This window comes from Limulus polyphemus, unplaced genomic scaffold (assembly GCF_000517525.1).
Source record: "Limulus polyphemus unplaced genomic scaffold, Limulus_polyphemus-2.1.2 Scaffold530, whole genome shotgun sequence".
Classification (NCBI taxonomy): Eukaryota; Metazoa; Arthropoda; class Merostomata; order Xiphosura; family Limulidae; genus Limulus; species Limulus polyphemus.
In genome coordinates, this window is record NW_013666140.1 from 388,048 (window position 1) to 407,216 (window position 19,169).

The 19,169-nt window shown below is 35.0% G+C and overlaps 1 protein-coding gene across 6 annotated transcripts in view; it reads left to right on the forward strand.

Moving 5' to 3' along the window:
* Positions 1-19,169, forward strand: part of LOC106458896 (nuclear factor of activated T-cells 5-like) — a 78,765-nt gene that overhangs the window by 15,583 nt on the left and 44,013 nt on the right. For all 6 annotated transcript variants that reach the window (XM_022385261.1, XM_022385259.1, XM_022385260.1 and 3 more), the window contains exons 2-3: positions 9,492-9,575; positions 9,920-10,556. In XM_022385261.1, the coding sequence (XP_022240969.1) occupies positions 9,506-9,575; positions 9,920-10,556 (707 nt within the window). In that variant the 5' untranslated portion in view covers positions 9,492-9,505. The remainder of the gene's footprint in view (positions 1-9,491; positions 9,576-9,919; positions 10,557-19,169) is intronic.

Below are 19,169 nucleotides of genomic sequence, written 5' to 3' on the forward strand. Positions count from 1 at the left end.
ACGGCTTGAATGGGTAATGAAGAAAAGCTTTAATATAAGTTTAACATAACAGCAAATGTACAACGTTTCGACAAGGTTTTGTACCTGATGATGACATATATTAAAGTTTTTCTTCATTACCCATTCAAGCCATCTCCAGCCATTATCCAGTTAGTGGTTCAATGGGTGTTGGTTTGTATTTGATAAACACATTGAGGTTGTCTCTAAAGTGGGTGATCACAGGTGCTCAGAGCAGTCACATGACAAAGCAACGGCCAATGATGCTCTAGTCTAGACATAGTGTCATCATCATGATGTCACGGTCAAGGAAATGTTAGCACAGTGTTCCTAACAAAAGTGATGTTGCATATTTGCTTGTTTGTTAATTTCTGGTATAAATTCCTTCCAAGGAACTTCAGTGAAACAAGTCCTTTCTTAATTGAAACTAGTTTATTCTTTCTCGATACAACCTTATAACACACAGAATTTCCTCAGTCAATATGTTTGCAATCTCGATAACAAAACGCACACTTTATATTACTGTTATTACTGCTCGCTTGACTCAGTTATCTATATCTTCAATCTCTCTATATATCTCATTCTTCTTTATTTGTCGGTCTTATATACTAAAAAAGAGGGTGCCTAGAACAGACCAGGAAAAGTGAAGTTCCTTCGAGAATCTCATGACGTGTTACCAGCGTCACGTGACTTCCGCTGTCATAACAGTAAATTCAGTATTTTGAAATGGTGAAGTTTCATGATAAAACAATATTACAGGTCTTTACATGCAGAGTGTAAACATGCACCCACATACACTGTGACTATTCTGAGGCATATACCAGGTATGTGAATATTACTGAGGAAACTAGTTTTTACGTAAAATCAGTACAGTTCATGAGAATACAACCTGCATATAAAAGCTATAGTGCACAGAACACTAATTTTTAGCAAATCTGTTATGTTTGCTGTTAATTGTATTTAACATAACTCACCGCCGAATTAACCAAGCCTGGGCAATCAACCCCACCATATTTTTAAATTACTGCTATCACCTTGTATATAATAACAATGAAACATTTTATGCAGCTGCACTAAAAACAATGCACAAAAGTAGGGCTCTACATAATTAATATTTTCATGAAGAAGGGTATAAAACAATTAAAAAGATAATCATTTAACTTTAATCAAAACAGTGAAACTTGATCACAGTATTACAAATAAATAAATGAAAGAATATACATATTATAATTTTTTTAGTGTCTATAGATTTATTGATGCCATAGTTAGTTAAAATATAAAAATTGGTTAAAACAGTTTTTTTTTGGTTAAGATTCAAAATAAAGGCATGAAAGAATGTGAATAAAGAACATGGTTAGAATTTTTTTCTGGACTCCCTTTAGACATGGGCTCAATGAACAATCAAGCTATGAAAGAACTTACTATTGACAGTAAGAGACTATTTGGTACACCAGACTCCACTGGCTTGCTTTGCACACTATTCTGAGTTACCTGAAATTCTTCCTCCCATGATAGATGAAACTGTTCATTCTATCTAGACTTGTTTCAAACTGTTCTCTTTAAGTTTAAGTTGTTTCAGTGTGAGAAAACATCACTTTATGTAATTCAAACTGTAATGCCATACTTTCCCAGAATGACTTGCACAATGTGGCTATTGGTCATTTCCATCAAAACAAAATGAAAGTACTAGCTTTTAGACATCAACTGACTGACCAGTGGAAAACCATTATTTTCACTTATAAGATAAATAAATAGTCCTTCTTGCTTAACTAACACATTTTTCTTTTTTTATCTGATAATTAATAACTTTAGTAACTTGGTACCATTACCTTAAAACAACTAAGTTAAGCCTATAATCTGGTTAGTATTAGTTAGTTCTAAGCTTAATATTGTTACTTCCAATCTTTTTCAAATATACAAATGCAACTATTTGTAATATTTTATAGTAGCAAAAAATACTGAATTTCTCTGCAAAAATGTTGGAATTCATAATTAAAACTATTTCTAATTCTCTGTCTTAGAGCTTATAGGTATATATCTTTTAACCTCCAAAGCTCCCTCAGATTTAAGGTTTGTAAGAATAAATCAATACTATGATCATCTGGAGTTTACAAATTTAATTTATTTTCACATCATGAGTACAAAATACATGTTGTAAATGTTGAGTATAGCCTTAGGTGCCATGCTTTTGCCATGTACAATGTGTAACTGTGTATCTTCAAAAAACAAACAAAAAAACTCACAAATGATGATGAATTTGTACTAAGAAATATAAATAAAACAAAAAACATGCTAATAGCAAATATATACAATTTAATCCATAACAGTTAAGGAATATTTTAATCAGTTGTACTAAAATAATTCCTATTTCCAATATTATTCAGATAGTAGGATTAGAACATATGATAAACTGTCTTATTTTAGAAATGTTTAGTTAATCCAAGCTCTAGTTTGTAAATTTATTTTTAAGTTATTCAATTCACAAGAATAGATTTTACTGTGACTGTTATGAGTTATTATAATATGCTCGAGCTTAGTTCAGTCTCAGTTATAGGTTGAACTTAAAAACATTAAGTGATAGATGAGATCTCGTTATTTTTTTTTTTTTTTTTTTTTACCTATACTATTCTGTTCTACTTGTCAAATACAAACATGTAAATAAAATGTATTTTTAATACTTACATTTGACAGGTTATCTATGAATGATAAATGATGTGAGCTGAAACAGTGAAGATTTCTCTTTCTGATATGAATTTTGAAATTATCTTAAGTTCTGCATTAACATATCCTTCTAACTATTTGTTTTAATCACTGCTCTTCAGTTTAATTGGCAGTGACAAGTCTAAGATGTTTACTGGGCTTACATTGGTTTAGCCAATTCCAGACAATTGGTATCTGCTCCTCCATCACATAAGGCACTTTGTTGAAGTCATTGCGACTGTATTCTGAATGACTGATTAGTTGTTTAATATTTGGCTCCACACACAGAGTAATTTAAGAAAATTGTACAGTCATTTCAACTCTAAGTGAAGTTGCACAACAGTTCCTACTTAGAATGTACATTACCAAAAGTAAACATATTTTGCTTTAGATAACTATACTATGATTATTTATTGAATTTAATAATATGTATCAATTAATTTAGATTGTGAAAAAATAACGATACCTATAGTATTCCTTGTGATTAGAAGTTAATAATATGCACATTAATGTAGAATATACAGTGAAACCAAATGTTTAAATTTTACCTCACAATTGGAGTAACCACTAATACTTGTTAACCAAAAAATTGTTGACCGTTTTATTATATTTATAGAATTATTATTTATATTTTCTATATAAACATACCATTGAGATTTAAATATGTAAAATTCACAGTTTTATGCTTACAACACAGTACCCACAAACATTTTATGGCAAAAGTAAACTTAAATTGAACTGCCTCATTTTTATCTAATGAAACCACATGAACTTCTAACATTTTTTTATTTTAAACCCAGATATAAAATTTTAAGAAATCTGTTTATTCCAAACCTGAATGTAAATATTGAAAAAATGTTTATGATATAATCTTTTTATTTCAAATGGAAGTTTGATTCATATTGGTATAAAAAAAGTTTTCTAATGCATCAGTCTGTCATTTATCAGCTTCATTATAATTCTTGAGCATTATCATCAAACTTAAAAAAATTTGACATGTATTATTGCTTTCTTCTGTCATTGTCTTGCAGGTACAAGATGTACTACATATGTAGTACCAACAAAGGCCATATTTCATTATTGAAAAGTTGCACTTATAATTAGTAAATTAAATGAATCTCAACTAATATATATATATATTAGGGCCTTGATTTTTAAACATGTATATTTTGTTTCAATTTAAAGGAGTTGTTAAAAATGGAAAAACCTTGGTTTTAGCAGTTTGATAAAAGGGCTACTATAAATGTTTTCTTGACAACACACTTTTTTTTCTTGAGACATAAAAGACTGAAAATTAAGATAGAAATAACAGCTTTGTTTTCAATTTAAATTTTCTTGTTGAATTTTTGTTATGTTTCTAATGTAAATGTATGATGATATGATGGTACCAGAAAATTAGTCCTAAAGTCAACCCAGGGAAGGTTCGGTATTTTCAGTTACCTCCTCTGGGATATAAACATTCACCTACGTGTTTGCCATGCGAAGCGACCCGTGAAGGGGAGGAGAGGATACTGGCAGTTGAGTGGTGTCTGGGGCACTGCAACACACCACTTTAGCCTTGAATTCCTGTAGATGGGTGGCCTTGGTGTGGCCCCTAAGGGACAGTTGGCTGGTCCTGTCGGGCTAAGGTCAACTGAGTACCAGTGTGAGGCATTTTCAATAGGTGTTGTGGACATCGTGTCTGATACTGGTGTTTGGGTATAGTGCTCACAAAACCCTAGCTTTGCTGCAATGTTCTTGTTTGACATTGTAGTGCATCCCCTCTCAGGACTCCATGGTGGGTGGGGTCAGTGGGCACTGAATCTTTCTCTTTATATTATGGATTCCCCCAAACCCTAATAAAATAAATAAATAAAATAGTAAAAACTCCACTCATTGGTAAACAACCATGCCTTGAAGACTCTGAAAAGCAGTCTCCACTTCATTGTGCACCTTTACCTCGTTTTCTTATTGTGCATTCTTTGTCGGGAAAACCTTTAGGGCAAATGTCTCCCCTTTTTTTTTCATTCAGAAGGGATTAGAGGGGCTTGCTGGCTCTCCAAAGTCAGTCAAGAAGCTACATTCTGGGGTCATGAACACCAAAACACACACTTCAAAGGCCATTGGAAATATACCCATTGAGGTTACTCCCCATGCTACTTTGATTTCCTCACAAGGAGTTATTGTCTAGAGGGATTTGAAGAACATCCCAGAGTTGGAGATCCTTGCTGGTCTCTCTAGCCAAGGAGTTTCTGTGGTGCATTGTATCTCCACTCCTAAAGAGGGACTTATGCTGCATACCAATGTTGTCATTTTGCAATTTTCATTGCCACATCCATTTGCCACTGTCAAGGCAGTTTATTTGAACTGTAAGACACGGCCATATATTCCCAACCCTCTTGGATGTTTCCAGTGCCAGCGGTTTTGTCATGGTTCTGTGGCGTGTGCTCATTGTGGTGGCAAGGACCACGACACCTACGAGTATAGCTTATTGAAGACTGTTAACAACATTTCTTACCCCTACTCCATCTCGGACATATGCTGCTGCACTACACTCCACTGCTGTGGTGGGAGTGCAGATGGACCTTTCCTTGCCTCTGTCAAAGTCTTTTTCACGTCATGTGATGGGTCTTCTGCCTTCAATGGATAACAGAGCTGACCACTCTACGTTTACGTCTCCATCCCCACCTCCTATGGCAGCAGCCTCTGTGTCTGCTCAGGTCCTTCTTCTTTGGCCCTGAGATGCAGACAGTCATTCGATCACGTCCTCAGTCTGATGACAGAGATCTGCCCACTTGACCAAGAGCAGGATCCATGGAAGTCGATAGACTTCCTTCTAGTAAAGAAAAATGGTGTGGTCATAAACCAAAGGGTTCTCCACCTAAATAAAAATGGCTACTTTGATGCAGTGGAACTGTCGAGGTTTTTATTGTAATGTCAATGACATTAAGGCCTTGATTGATTCCTATCATCATGCAAGTCTTTCCTTACTGGAAACATTTCTGAAACCTGCCTTTACAGTCAACTTTCCACAGTTTTTTTGTACCGGAATGACAGGTTGTGTGATGGATGAGTGCATGCAGGGGTGGCATTGCTGATCAACCAGCATGTGCCCTCCCTATCTGTGTCATTTGATACACCCTTGGAGACCGTAGCCATCAGTGTTTCCATGTTTTGTACCATCACTGTTTGTGCTCTCTACCTGTCTCCTGGAGAGACATATGATCAATCGGACCTTGATTCTCTCATTGACTAGTTGCCACCTCCCTTTTTAATCCTTGGAGACTTTTCATGGACACAACCCCCTCTGGGGTGGTGATATTGATAGGAGGGATCATTCCGTAGGGTATGTGCTTTTGGATCACAACCTTTCTCTTTTCAATACTGGATCTTATACTTATTTTCATGCATCTAGTCAGTCTTTTAGTGCCATTGATTTCTCGATCAGCTCACCTTCACTTTTTTCCCACATTTCTTGGATGGTTGACAGTGACCCATGGGGCAGTGATAATTTTCCTATAGTTTTGAGGGAGGTTGGCCTTGGTCGATGCCATCTGACCCTAGTGCCACAGTGGAAGTTGGATTAGGCTGATGGCCCTCTTTCACTGCTCTCTTCAAACTTGATCCTGCCATTGTCTGTCTGCCATCAATAGATGACTGTGTGATAGTAGTGTCTAACTGTATCATCCAGGCAGCTGCTCACTTTATTCCAAAGAACTTGACACGTTTTCCATGGTATCCTTGTCCATGGTGGAGTACTGCCTGCCAGGAGGCACGAAAGGCTCAAAAATGGCCCTGGGATACCTTCCGACGGTATCCCCCTCTTTTTGACTGCATAGTTTATCAGCGGGTCTGTGCCCACACTTGGCAGATTCAACGTCAAAGCCAAAAGGAGTCTTGGATTAAGTACACTTCTAGCATCTTTTCTACCACCAGTTCCAAAACCATATGGGACAAGATTTGGAAATCCACTGGGAGGTATGCTTCCCATCTCCTTTCCGTCTTGCTCTCCAATGGCCAGGAAGTTGCTTATGCCCTCGGCCACAGCTTTTCTCCTTCATCTAGCTCTTCTGTTCCTTCCCCTGCCTTCTTGGCCATTAAATCTTTCCTTTCGGGCTGATCGTATCTATGACTATAATTGCCCCTTTACTTTGGTGGAACTCAAACTTGCTCTTCATCGATCTGGCAGTATATTGGTCGGAACTGATGATGTTCATTATGAAATGTTATGCCATCTCTTTCCTGCCTCTCTTGCTATTTTTCTGGTTATTTTTAACTGGGTCTGACAGGAGCATGTTTTTCCTGATGCTTGGTGTCAGGCTATCGTTCTCCCTTTCTCTTAACCTGGGAAAGATCCCAAGATTCCTTCTAATTATTGCCCCATCACTTTGACTAGCTGCCTCTGTAAGGTCTTAGAGAAGGTGAGTAATGCTTGTCTTGTTTGGTTCCAACAAGCTCCTCATGCTCACCCAGTGTAGGTTCCATCAATAGTGCTCCACGGTGAACCATCTGATTTGACTTGAAACATAGATCAGGGAAGCCTTCCTCAAGAGAGAACATCTTGTTTCTGTGTTCTTTAAACTTGAGAAGGCTTATGACACTACGAGGAGGTGTGACATTTTGCAAGACCTCCACTCCTATGGGTTACGTGGCCATTTACCCATTTTTATTCTGAACTTTTTACTGGATAGGCAATTTGAAGTTTGTATGGAATCGACTATTTCCCATTCTTTTCCACAGGATCTTGGAATCCCTCAGGGCTGTGTCTTGAGTGTCACACTTTTCAGTGTCAAAATTAATGCTATCACTACACACCTTCCTCCTACTGTTGCAAATGAGCTCTTATGTCGACGACTTCCACATGTCGTGTCGGTCATCGAACATGAGGTTTATTGAGCGGCAGCTTCAAACTGCCCTCAATCGCTTGTTGAAGTGGACCACTCCCAACAGTTTTATGTTTTCCTTTTCCAAATCCTTTTGCATGCATTTTTGCTACCAATTGGATCTAAACCTCGATTCCCAAGCTTCTTCTTGGCAATGTTGTTATTCGTTTGGTCCCTGAGGCAAGGTTCTTGAGGCTTATCTATGTCCACAAGCTTACTTTCATTCCACACGTCAAGCAGCTACATGTCAAGTGTACAAGGGTACTGAACTTCCTCCGTGTCCTCTCTTCTTGGAAGTACTGTCTTCTTTTTGCTGAACATCTTTCAAGCTATTCTTCTCTTCCTATTTACACAGATGGTTCAAAATCAGGGGACTGTAGGCTCTGCCATGGTTTGCTGTGGCTCGGTAGTTGCTTGCAGGATCCCCTCTACACTTTGTATTCACTGCTGAGTTTTATGTTATTTCTCTTGCCCTGAAATATGTAGAAGCTATGCAGTACAGCAATTGTACTATTTACACTGATTCTCTTAGTTCTCTACTGGCCCTGTAATTGCTTAATATTAGTTCTCGCCCTGTTCTCGACAAGATTTAATAATGACTGGCCCATTTTTCTCTATCTTTTGTTTCCATCCAGTTTTTCTGTATACCCGGCCACATCGGTATTCGTGGGAATGAGCTCGCTAACACCACAGCTAAATCCATCTGCTCTGGTGCAGTCATGGCTGTGCCTGCCCCGTACATGGATTAGGGTCCTTTATTAAAGGCTGTGCTTCGCACCAGTTGGAAGTTGACTTGGGTGAGCAACATTATAACAAGCTTTTCCAGATCAAACCTTCTGTTGCTCTTTGGCCGTCTTGTTTCAATAAGAATCGGAAAGAGGAAGTTGTCCTGGCATTGGTCACAGTTTTTTAACTCATCATTTTCTTTTATCTGGTATTGATCCACCAATGTGTAGCCTTTGTGACACTCAAGTCATAATACCCCACATTTTACTGTCATTCCGTTGTTACGACTGTGAGCGGCAGCACCATTTTAGACCCGTGTTTTGTGAGGACCCCTGACATTGGACAGTGTCATTAGCAATGGTGACACTCTCCAACTTGATTATATTTTCAATTTTTTAAGAACAATTTGTCTTTTTAATTCTATTTAATTCTTTTATTTGTTATTTGGATGTATTTTTACATTTTACTACTATTTACTTTGTTGTTTTCAATGGTTTTGGCACAGATGGCCTAGTTGCTTTGTGCCATAAAACACTAAACAAACAACCAACCATCCTAAAGTCAAGTAGTTGAGAAATATGTTTATATCATAACTCATTTTATTCAATTTTAAATGATACTTTAAGGTGGAAATTTTGAAGTGAATTTTTAAACATAGGCTTTATATGAATTGACTTCCTGTTGTGTATACTGAATTGTCCACTCATAAATAATGTTTTAAAAGTGCATGTAATAGTAATTATTCTTTATATCTGGTGTATAAGAAAAATAACATTTCCAGCAGTAGTTTTTTATTTTATTTAAATAGGTTACTTTTGTAGAAATTAACTTGTTTATAGGTGTAAACCAGTGATGTAGTAGAATTTATTAGGTTCAGGGTCTTATAAAATGCATTGAAGAATTATCTTCTTCTTGACATGCAAAATTCATTACTTTATTAACTGAATGTTAAAAGTATGTAATGAACAGACTATAAATCTGCATATTAGATTTAGAACTGTTGTGATGTCCTATATTTGCAAACAAATTGATTACCTATTTGGGGGATTAAATTTTTTCAGGTCCATACAGAGTTTTTAAATATTATCTAGTATGCATGGGGTTATATATAAAAAAAAACAACAAATATATATATAATATATATTATTTGTGTATTCAGTAAAATAAAATATATACCATAAAATTCTTAAATTTTATACTTTACAGAATTTGCCTAATTGATGATGGTGAAATTAAGATCCCAAAGACCTGTTGTTGAAATACCTACAGAAAAAGATTCCATATTTAAAGGTTTGTGTTAATCATTGAATACAAAAATATGAATAAATCAACTGAGAGGAAAGAGTTAGCATAAAGGATCATCAAAAGAAAAAATTCAAGTAGACTTTAAAAGGTCCAGAAGCTTAAGCTCTTTTAATTACTTGATTGTTCTTTCTTAGGCAGAAAAAGAACTTTATTCTTCAGAATAAAAAAAAAAAACTATTTCAAAGGGCTCAAGTTTCTGGGTCTTTTGAAGTCTAATTGAATACATCAAATGCATAATTGTTAAATTTTAAAGAGCTTGAATAGATACTCAAAAACTTGAGTTTGTTACAAAATTATCTTAACATTAATCATGTAATACCATTTTTCAGAGCCATCACCTGTCTCTCCACTTCTTAGCCATGGATCCAGTGTTCTGGAGAAAATAAAGGACAGTGCACAACCAGCTGTACAGTCTGCATTTAGAAACTTGAAGAGAGCTAATTCTTGTGATGACTCTATTTCATTTTCCAGCTCACCAGTTTCAGTAGACTCTGGAACCTCTCATGATAGTGAAAGGTCTACACCAGTGTTCCAACAGCAACTTTCATTGGAACATGATTCTTACTGTGACCCTGATAAGTTCATTCTTGAAATCTTAAGTATGTCGGAAGCAGAAGACTCTGCTATTTCTATGGAACCTCCCTCCAAAGTACCACGATCAGGTTGCAGGTTAAGAACGTCAAGTCTCAGTGGGACTTCTGAGTGTTCAGTGGGAGAAGAAGAAGACAGCATTATGTCTGAAACATATACAGTGGATAGTGTAATTGAAAGTTCTAATCTTACTGAAGCAGTAAGCTTACAGTCTTCACCATTTGTGAATTCTGATATTAGTGAACCTTTACCAGCTTCTGCAGATAGTGTCAGAATGATTTCTGAAGAAGCAACTCTTGGAGATCAGTCTTCAACGACACAGACTAAAGTACAAGATTTTGTACAGCTGCATTCGGCTCTTAGAGCTCTTATCAGGTTTGTAAAGTATATAATATGTATTTGTTATGTACATGTGTAGAAGTTAAAAGTGATTTGAAGAAAGTTGTAGAACTTCATATTGAGACTATACACCCATCCCTAGGTAACGTTACTGTGATTACAATATTTTGGTTAATTTGAACAAGAATTCTAAACAAAAGTAGAGGGAGAAAGAGAAGAAACAACTAAAAAGTAATGAGGAATTTTTAAGGTTTATTACTTTTTAAGTGCATTATCTGGTACTAACAAATGACTGTTGAAACAATTCAGTGGTAAATTTACTAAAAATAATGATGAATAAATAAAAAATGTGCAGTCAACCCAGACCCTTGTATCAATGTATATGAAATGTTTGTCTAATGGGTCATTTACAACTGTATTTTGTCATTCCATGTTTTATTTCACTAAGGAAAATTGCATTGTATTTGTTTTTAAGTAAAAATAGATCGACCACAGTGAACTGTTGACAAAATAGTTGGTGTTTCAATGTGATAGGTATATCCAGCTTAACAGAGTGCACAGGTTCACTAGGTAGCTACAGCAATTTCTTTCTGCTGGCTGTTACCTTTCCTTGTCATCTTACTGAGTACAAGAAAAGACCACTACCAAAGTTAGGGGGAGGGAGATATTCAATGCATATATGTAATACTGACCAGAAAATTAAATTATAAAAAAAACAGAAATATATATATATTTTTTTTTTTCTCTCCCCATGAAATTCCCTCACAAAAAAAGAAACATTTTTGTTCTGAAGTTTTTTTCTCTGACTGTTCAGCACATACAAAGACTGCTGGATGTACATTGATATGAAATTTTAGGAATTTAAAAAAGTGAATAATTTTCTTGAAAAGAAGAATGTTGATATATATTTGTTGTTGTAAGATTGAATTATTGATAGTTGATTCTAATCCATTCATTAAGAACAGCATTTTACCAAGCTCTTTTATGTTGTGTGCTAGTTTAGTAGGTATATTCCTCATTAAAAAACTTAATATTAAAATGAAGTGAAACATCTACATGGTCAACAGAAGGTTTTTATATATTCTTATTGAACAACCTAAACTTGTAATGAAGAAAAGAATCTTTGACTTGAAGATCAAGCTTTCACAAAATTCTATCATAAGGTATATTCCTATCCCATTTTGTCTACCAGATATATTTTTTAAGTGAAAAATTTCATGTTGATAGCGTCAAGTCAGGACAGTGAGATCTGTCTCTGGTGTTACAGAAGAGAACCCATCTTTACCACAAACCCCAAGTTTGTATACATTATGTATGGTGATACTCACTTCATATTGAAACATGCTAAAATATTCTTTGATTCATATGTCAATATCTGAGGCAAATTTTTGTTTCTTTACGTCTTGTTTGATGAAATGGTCAATAAAAAATATTGCATGTGATTCTTACATGTTACATATTAAATATATGTACTGTTCAAAGTTCTGTTGTTGTTTTCAGTAGCATATCATTATTGGAAAGCAGGTATTGTATGCAGCTAAACTGTCAAAAACATGGTACATGAATATTTTACAACTATCTAACCCTGTTTTCCTGCACTGCAGGTGTTCTACCCTTTTCCTTATGATCACAGAAAGTTCATATTAAAAAAAAAAATTTTTTTTATTGGATTGCTTCATGATATCTTTCAAACAAACTGTTGGAAAGTGATGGGCTATTATTAAAGTTTGTAATTTATACAGTTTTTTCAGTTTTAATGTAAGTACAGGTTATTTTAGTTACTTTCACTTCTTTTGAATATTTTTGATATTATTCAAAATAATAATATTCGCCTGTGAGACAAACTGGTAACGATGCTATTGAATATGAACTGGTTGAGGAGCATGTTGGTTCTGCAGTATAAATAGATATTTGTATAAAATTATATGTTTGTTAGTGTATGTAATGACTATTTCCAGACCTTAAAATGTTTTGAGGAAATAAAATCTTGGTTTTAGAAAAGTCATGAAAAAATTGCAAGTTTAATATACTTTGAACAGCACTGTATTTTTCTTTGACTACCATTTTATTTTCACTCTGTCTCCGTTTTCTAGCTTCTTCTGTAATTTTTTTACTTATTTTTCAAATGGTTACTAAGTAATGAATATGGCTGTGAAAGCATGTATGTCTTCACCCATTCTTTGTGAAGAGCAACAGACAAATGACAATGTGCTTCATTGTCAGTAGTTTTATAGTATAATTTTTATTTAGTTTAAAATGCTAGGGAAGTGTACATTTAACAGTGTGATTATTGAGTGATAATACTTTTAATGGCTAGAGAAAGGTCTGGACAAGACTTGAGGTGTGTGTAAACTGTGTGACAAAAGTTTTGATATTTCCAGTATGGGAGAAGCAATGTTGACAAGTCATGCTAAAGGGAAAAAAAAAACATTGTGAACTGATACATGAAGATGTAGCCAGAACAAAAATTCTGGATTTTATTTGCATCATCTTCAAAAATTAAATCTAGTTTGATAATGCTGACAGTTGGAAATGGAAAATTTTGTCTTCCATCATGGCAATTAATGATATTTTGACTGCAGAAGTTTGCTGGGCTCTGTCATTGATTTGCACTATTCTTATAAATCTTATGAAAAGATTAACAACCTTTTTGAGTTGATGTTTCTGGATAGTGATATTGCCAGAAAGTGGGAGGAAATGTGCTTACTTGTGTGCTTTTGGCCTTGTGCAACAATTATTTTCTCACATTACACACCAAATTAGAAAACGGGAAGGTTATGCGTTACATTTTGATGAAAGTTTGAAAGACATTTGCAGTCTAAACTATTAGATTTTTATGTCCACATCTGGGACAGTGATGAAGTAAGAATGAGATAGGTTGGTTCTGAATTTTGAGGTCATACTTGAGCAAATAATGTAGTTGAAAAAAATGCAGGAAATAGTGAATGGTTTTGGATTTAAGAAACTTTTGCAGTTGATCATGAATGAACCTAATAAAAACTCAGGTCTTTGACACTATATAGGTGCAAATACATGAAGACTTAGATAAATCATTACTGAATGTGGGCATTTATAGACTGCACATAGTTCACAGTGCATTTTGCAACAGTTGCCTAGCAAGCTAATGAGACATTTATCAGACCCTTTCTAGTTGATATTGGCTGTTCAAGGATACTCATGACAAAAGATAAGATTTTAATAAGGTAACAGGCTGTGACAAATTCATGCTCAAATTTTGTAAACCCTGATTGGTGAAAAATGTCAATATAACTGAGAGAGCTGTGCATCTGAGGCCTCTAATCTGCCAGTATGTGTGAGAAAGTGAAAAGGGAGAAGTGTCAAATCTCAAAATAAATTGTTTGAAAGAATTCGAAGAAAGCTGCCCCAAAAAACTTCATTTTTGTTTTATATACTGAAATATGTATTGAGTGATTTATGTGTGTTTCAACAATCAACATACATTCCAAAGGAAACCAATTACAGTTGAAATTCAATGTATATATGGTCAGGTAACACGATGTGTTACCTCGATGGATATCTACACACAATTTTATTGTTGAGTGTTCACTACAGAGAGGTTACAAGTACAGTAGTAGTTTTGATTTTGCTGCTGCCAATAGCTGCACAAAACAAAACCTTGATGTAAAATATAACTATTTCCCACTGGTCCCTGATTTTAAAATACTAGCTGCAGTGTTGCATAGTTAAAAGAAAATGCATATCAGAACAAGTTATAGTTAAGTGCCAATTCAGTAATTCTTGATAGTTAACTCACAAATACTACTTTATCAATAATTTCATGAATGGTGGCAGTATAAATGTTTTGAATTTTGTGTCATAAAAAAGAAAAAAAATTATTAACAAATGTATGATAACCCTATGCATATGTTTGGGTAAAAGTGCATGTGATTATCACAACCTTTCACAGAGCTATATTTAAAAGTTAAACTACTTTATTTTTAACGTATATGAATAACCTTGGCACTAAAACTAGTTTATTATTTAAGTTTTAATACTATACAAGTTGTAATGCCTTAATTTCAATTACTAAGGCAAAATCTAATTTTATAGTACCCAATTATTTTCTTACTGGAGATATAAACTGAAAATCACTTGCAGTGCCTTCCAGTTGCTTTTCCTCTTTCAGTTTACCATTACAGCTGTTTGACAATTGTCATTACATTACTTATATCTAATAGAAACTAGGGGTTTTAGTTTACACAAGGTTACTGTATTTCTTAACCATCCTTATGACTACCTATCTGTTATATTTCCTACAGATTCAAAGTTGATCTCATTGAATCTGAGAGATCAGGTGAGGGAGTTATTTTAAGGCCTTAGTTACGAAGCCAGCTAAATTATTATAATCATATGAGATTGTATGCTTGTTGCTTATTAGTTTGTTCTTAAGTGCATATCTGAAATAAATAAATAAATGTATATTCATGAGGTATACTTGAGAGGGTGGCTTATATATATGGATCTGGTATAGAGGGTGCATTGATGTAGGTGGATAACTATTTGGGAGACTCTAGAAGCTATGCAAATTCTATTTGAAAATTATAAGATTAAAAAAAGATATATCTTTAACATAAATCACTTTGCAGTCAGACTAGTCAACCTGACTAAGGGTGCATTAATGTAGGTGGAGAGAGTTACAAGATTAAAATTGCTATGGGCGATATAGTGGGGAAGCATGCAAGGTATAATTTGTACCAAAGGTTAGATGGGTAAAGAAGAGAAACTTTTGTTGGGATAAAGTTAGTGTGAGAGGAGGTAAGTATTATCAAAATAATATAGAAAAATGTTAATTTTCAGTTACAATCTGCAGTCATTCTAGAAAGAAAAATGGGGTAAGTTAGATTTCTGTATTTTTTGTATTGGGTAGCAGTTAAATTGATCCAGTTTGTATAGCATTAGGGTAGAGAAAATAAAAATATAAAGTTTTACTGGAAAATAACATTTGATAATTATTTAGAAGGCTATAGAGGCTGTGCAAATTCAATTTGAAAACTATAAGATTAAAAAAAGATGTATCTTAACATGAAAATCACATTGCAGTCGGACTAGTCAACCTGTCTAAGACTGACTAAAGTAAACTCGGACAAATATGTCAAAGAAATACTTCATTAAAAATTTTAATTTTGTTGCAAGCACAATACTTTTTATGCTTACTAAAAGCTTGCCAAATTTCATATAGATCCACATAGAACATTCCAAGTTATATGTAGTTTCATGGTTATATAGTTGTTACAAGGCTGGTAGAGGTGTAACAATACACGTATGCCTTTATACGATACGTTTCACAATATACATTAGAATTAAATTATTTATTTGTATATGGTAAGTGTTTTTTAACAATTATACTAAAAATAATCCCTTACTGTTATTAACAAGAAAATACATGGCACTTATGTACAAATTACATGACGAGGCAATACTTTTACTTAAACTTTAGGTTTTTCTTTAGAAAAATGAGCATATCAACATTATCTGAGTTAAGGGTAGATAGTTGGGCTGTAACAATGTCACCAGCTGTGGAAAACATCCTCTCGGTGGGCACAGATGTGGCAGGAATTGAGAGATATGCAGAAGCAACTTTACAGTGTTTTCTTTCCACCACTTTAAAGCTGAACTATTAATAGTTACTGAGTTCTCATTTTTGTATGAGATTATCTACGGATTATAATGTTCAGTTGTAGATTTAGCTGACTGAACATCTGACACAAACACAAAACCAAATATGTCCTCCACTGCCCTTATTTTTCACTGGAGGCTGTTCATCTTCACTATGACAGTCTGGATCAATTTTAACTGGTACAGAAGCAGTAGCACCTTGGTGTGGAACTTCTGGCAGAGCTGACGTGGCTCCAACCCGTCACATTGTCAGTCCCCGTCACATGAGGAGGTTCTGATTTTACCTGATAAGTATTAAGTACAAGAATTAAAAACATTTTCCAAGTTTTCAAACATTTTATTACATTTCTTCATAATTGCTTGTTATTTCAATTTAATCATACTGAATGATTTATGTGTATTTCAACAATCAACATACATTTAAAAGGAAACAAACTGAAGTTAAAATTCAATGTAAATTGTTTTGTTAAAAAAAAATTTTTCATATACATGTTTATTAACATAATATACGATTACAGATACAACAATATTGGAAATGTTTTCTTTTTTATTGAAAAAAAAATTATAGCATAGAATTATAAAATTACCGGAAAAAGGTTAACAAAGCCTACTGCTCCGAGACAAAACATTGCTGTACACTAGGTGGTGTTCTTCATCAGACAGAAATGGCAGACATTTGAAAATTTTGGATCCAGTGCAGAACTTTGAAGTAGAAGATTTTGCAACTCTTCATTTTTGTACCTCTTTGACAAATCAGCAGATATGGCAGATTTCACTTGTTTGATAAGCTGTGACTCATTATCTGTTTCTTCTAGGGATCATATAAGTTGATATTGCAAGGGTAGTATCAGTGAAATTATTGGGTTTATTTCATCACATAACATGGTTGTGATTTATTTTTTGAATGGTTTCAAGAGTGCACAGCTTCTTCACAATTACATAGATAGTCCTTTGAGAGAGTCAAAAGTGCTTTATGGCTTTTTTTTATCTTATGTCAGGGCTCATGAACATAGTAAACACTATGGGCTGTTGTTCAAGATGTCTTGATAACGTATCACATGAACTATCCCTTCTTGTATTGACATCAACTTGTGTTGTGGCAAACCGAGTACTTTCTGTTTGGACTTCAACATGGCATTTGCAATACTGCTGCAGTGGAAAAAGTTGAGAACTTTCCTTACTATGCCTAGAATATGAGACATTTGTAATCCTCTTTGAGTAGCTAAATTAATAGAGTGTGCCAAGCAAATAATATGTATTTCATTAATATGTTTAACTGCCATGTCCATGTTAGATGCACTGTCCGTCACAATTACAGCTTTTGATGGCTTTAGGCTTACATAGATTGCTATTCTATTGCTATTCTTCTTGGAGAAGAATGCATACTGTTTCCCTTTCAGAGCCTCTCTTTAATTCCATAGGATCCTGCTAGGTAGCTATTGTTGCCTCCCAGGGTATACTTGCCCAAAATCTACATTGAGCCAAGTTGCTGGGTTTTAAAAATAGGGTTTCACAGTCACCATTGCAGTGTCTCCACTAAAAGGCTTCTGGACTGATGGGGATCTGGACACCCTCTCCAAGTCTTCCCAGTGCAAGTTCTCCCCTCCCCCTACATTAACTGGAGTACAGGAGACCTTTGCTACTTACCACTTCATAACCGCTGGAGTAGTGGATCATGGAGAATGTTCACTAATTAGATCCTAATTATTTCTGTACTGTTATTTAATTCCTTTGCAATATATAAAACTATTTCTTTCATGTTTTTGTTGTTGATGGATTGCTAATGGATGTCTTTCATGATCTTTTCTAGATAAACTATTACAGTATGGCTGTTTTACACAGCATGGTAACAAGTAAATAGACACCACCTTTTCAGAAAAATTGAAATTTTTCAGTCATATTCACATGAATTGATATATTTATAATTCAATTAATATCTAGAAGATCTTCCTTTTGCTTCGTGGAGTTCGTTGATCCTTTGGGGCATCATGAGAATCATCTCGTCAACGAAAAATCCCACAATCTAAAACCCCACTCTTGCTTCAAAACTTTGAGTAGACTGCTCTTCGAAGTTGGTTTTTTGGTTGTTTCTTGACTTGCCTGTCGAGTATGGCCCAGAGGCTTTTGATGGGGTTCATGTCAGGAGATTGGCTCGGCCAGGGCAACTTCTGGATAACATTTTCTTCCTGCCACTTTTGGGTGTTTCTAGCATTGTGAGACGGTGCTCCATCTTCCTGGAACAGCATTGTGTTCTTGTCCACGAAACCTGAGGAATGAAGTGGCAAGAGTCCTTCCTCCAATATTTTGCATAATTTATGTAGCCAATGCACTCCACTAAGCTCTATCTCCCACCAACCCAAACAGCTCCCCAAACCATCACGCTGAAACCACCATGCTTCACAGTTGGCTGCAATCTGTTGAGCCAAAACTCTTGGTGAGGCATTCTACAGATCCATATCCTTCCACTGTCCGAAAATTGAGTGAATCTTGATTTGTCTGAGAACAATACGGTCTTCCAAAAGTTTAGAAGCTTGGTCATCATATCACTTGCTGACTATCGTCTGACTATGTTGGCAGGTCTTAATAAGGGCTTCCGTCTAGCTGCTATGCAATGATAACCCAATCTGTGGAGAATCCGTTGAACAGATTTTGGGCTCATCCCACTAAATTTGGCCACTTCTGCAGTTGATAATCTGGGATCCATTTTGATGCTCCTCTTGACAGCCCTTTTTGTCCTCTCCGATGGACCAGGACGACCCGAACGCTGCTCAGTTGTTTCCTTGCCGTGTTTCCTGAACTGCACGATGATTCTGTTGACTGTCGAAAGCGGGATTCCCAAATTCTGCAAAATTTGCCGCTGACTTATTCCACCATCTGCTTGACCAACTATCCTTCCTCAAACAAAATCTGACAATTCGAGAGAACCTTGAGTTCTAGGCATGTTGTAGCACAAGATAATTAGTTTGCGGACCATTTTCATTTATACATTGATCTGTGAACACAAATTAGTTA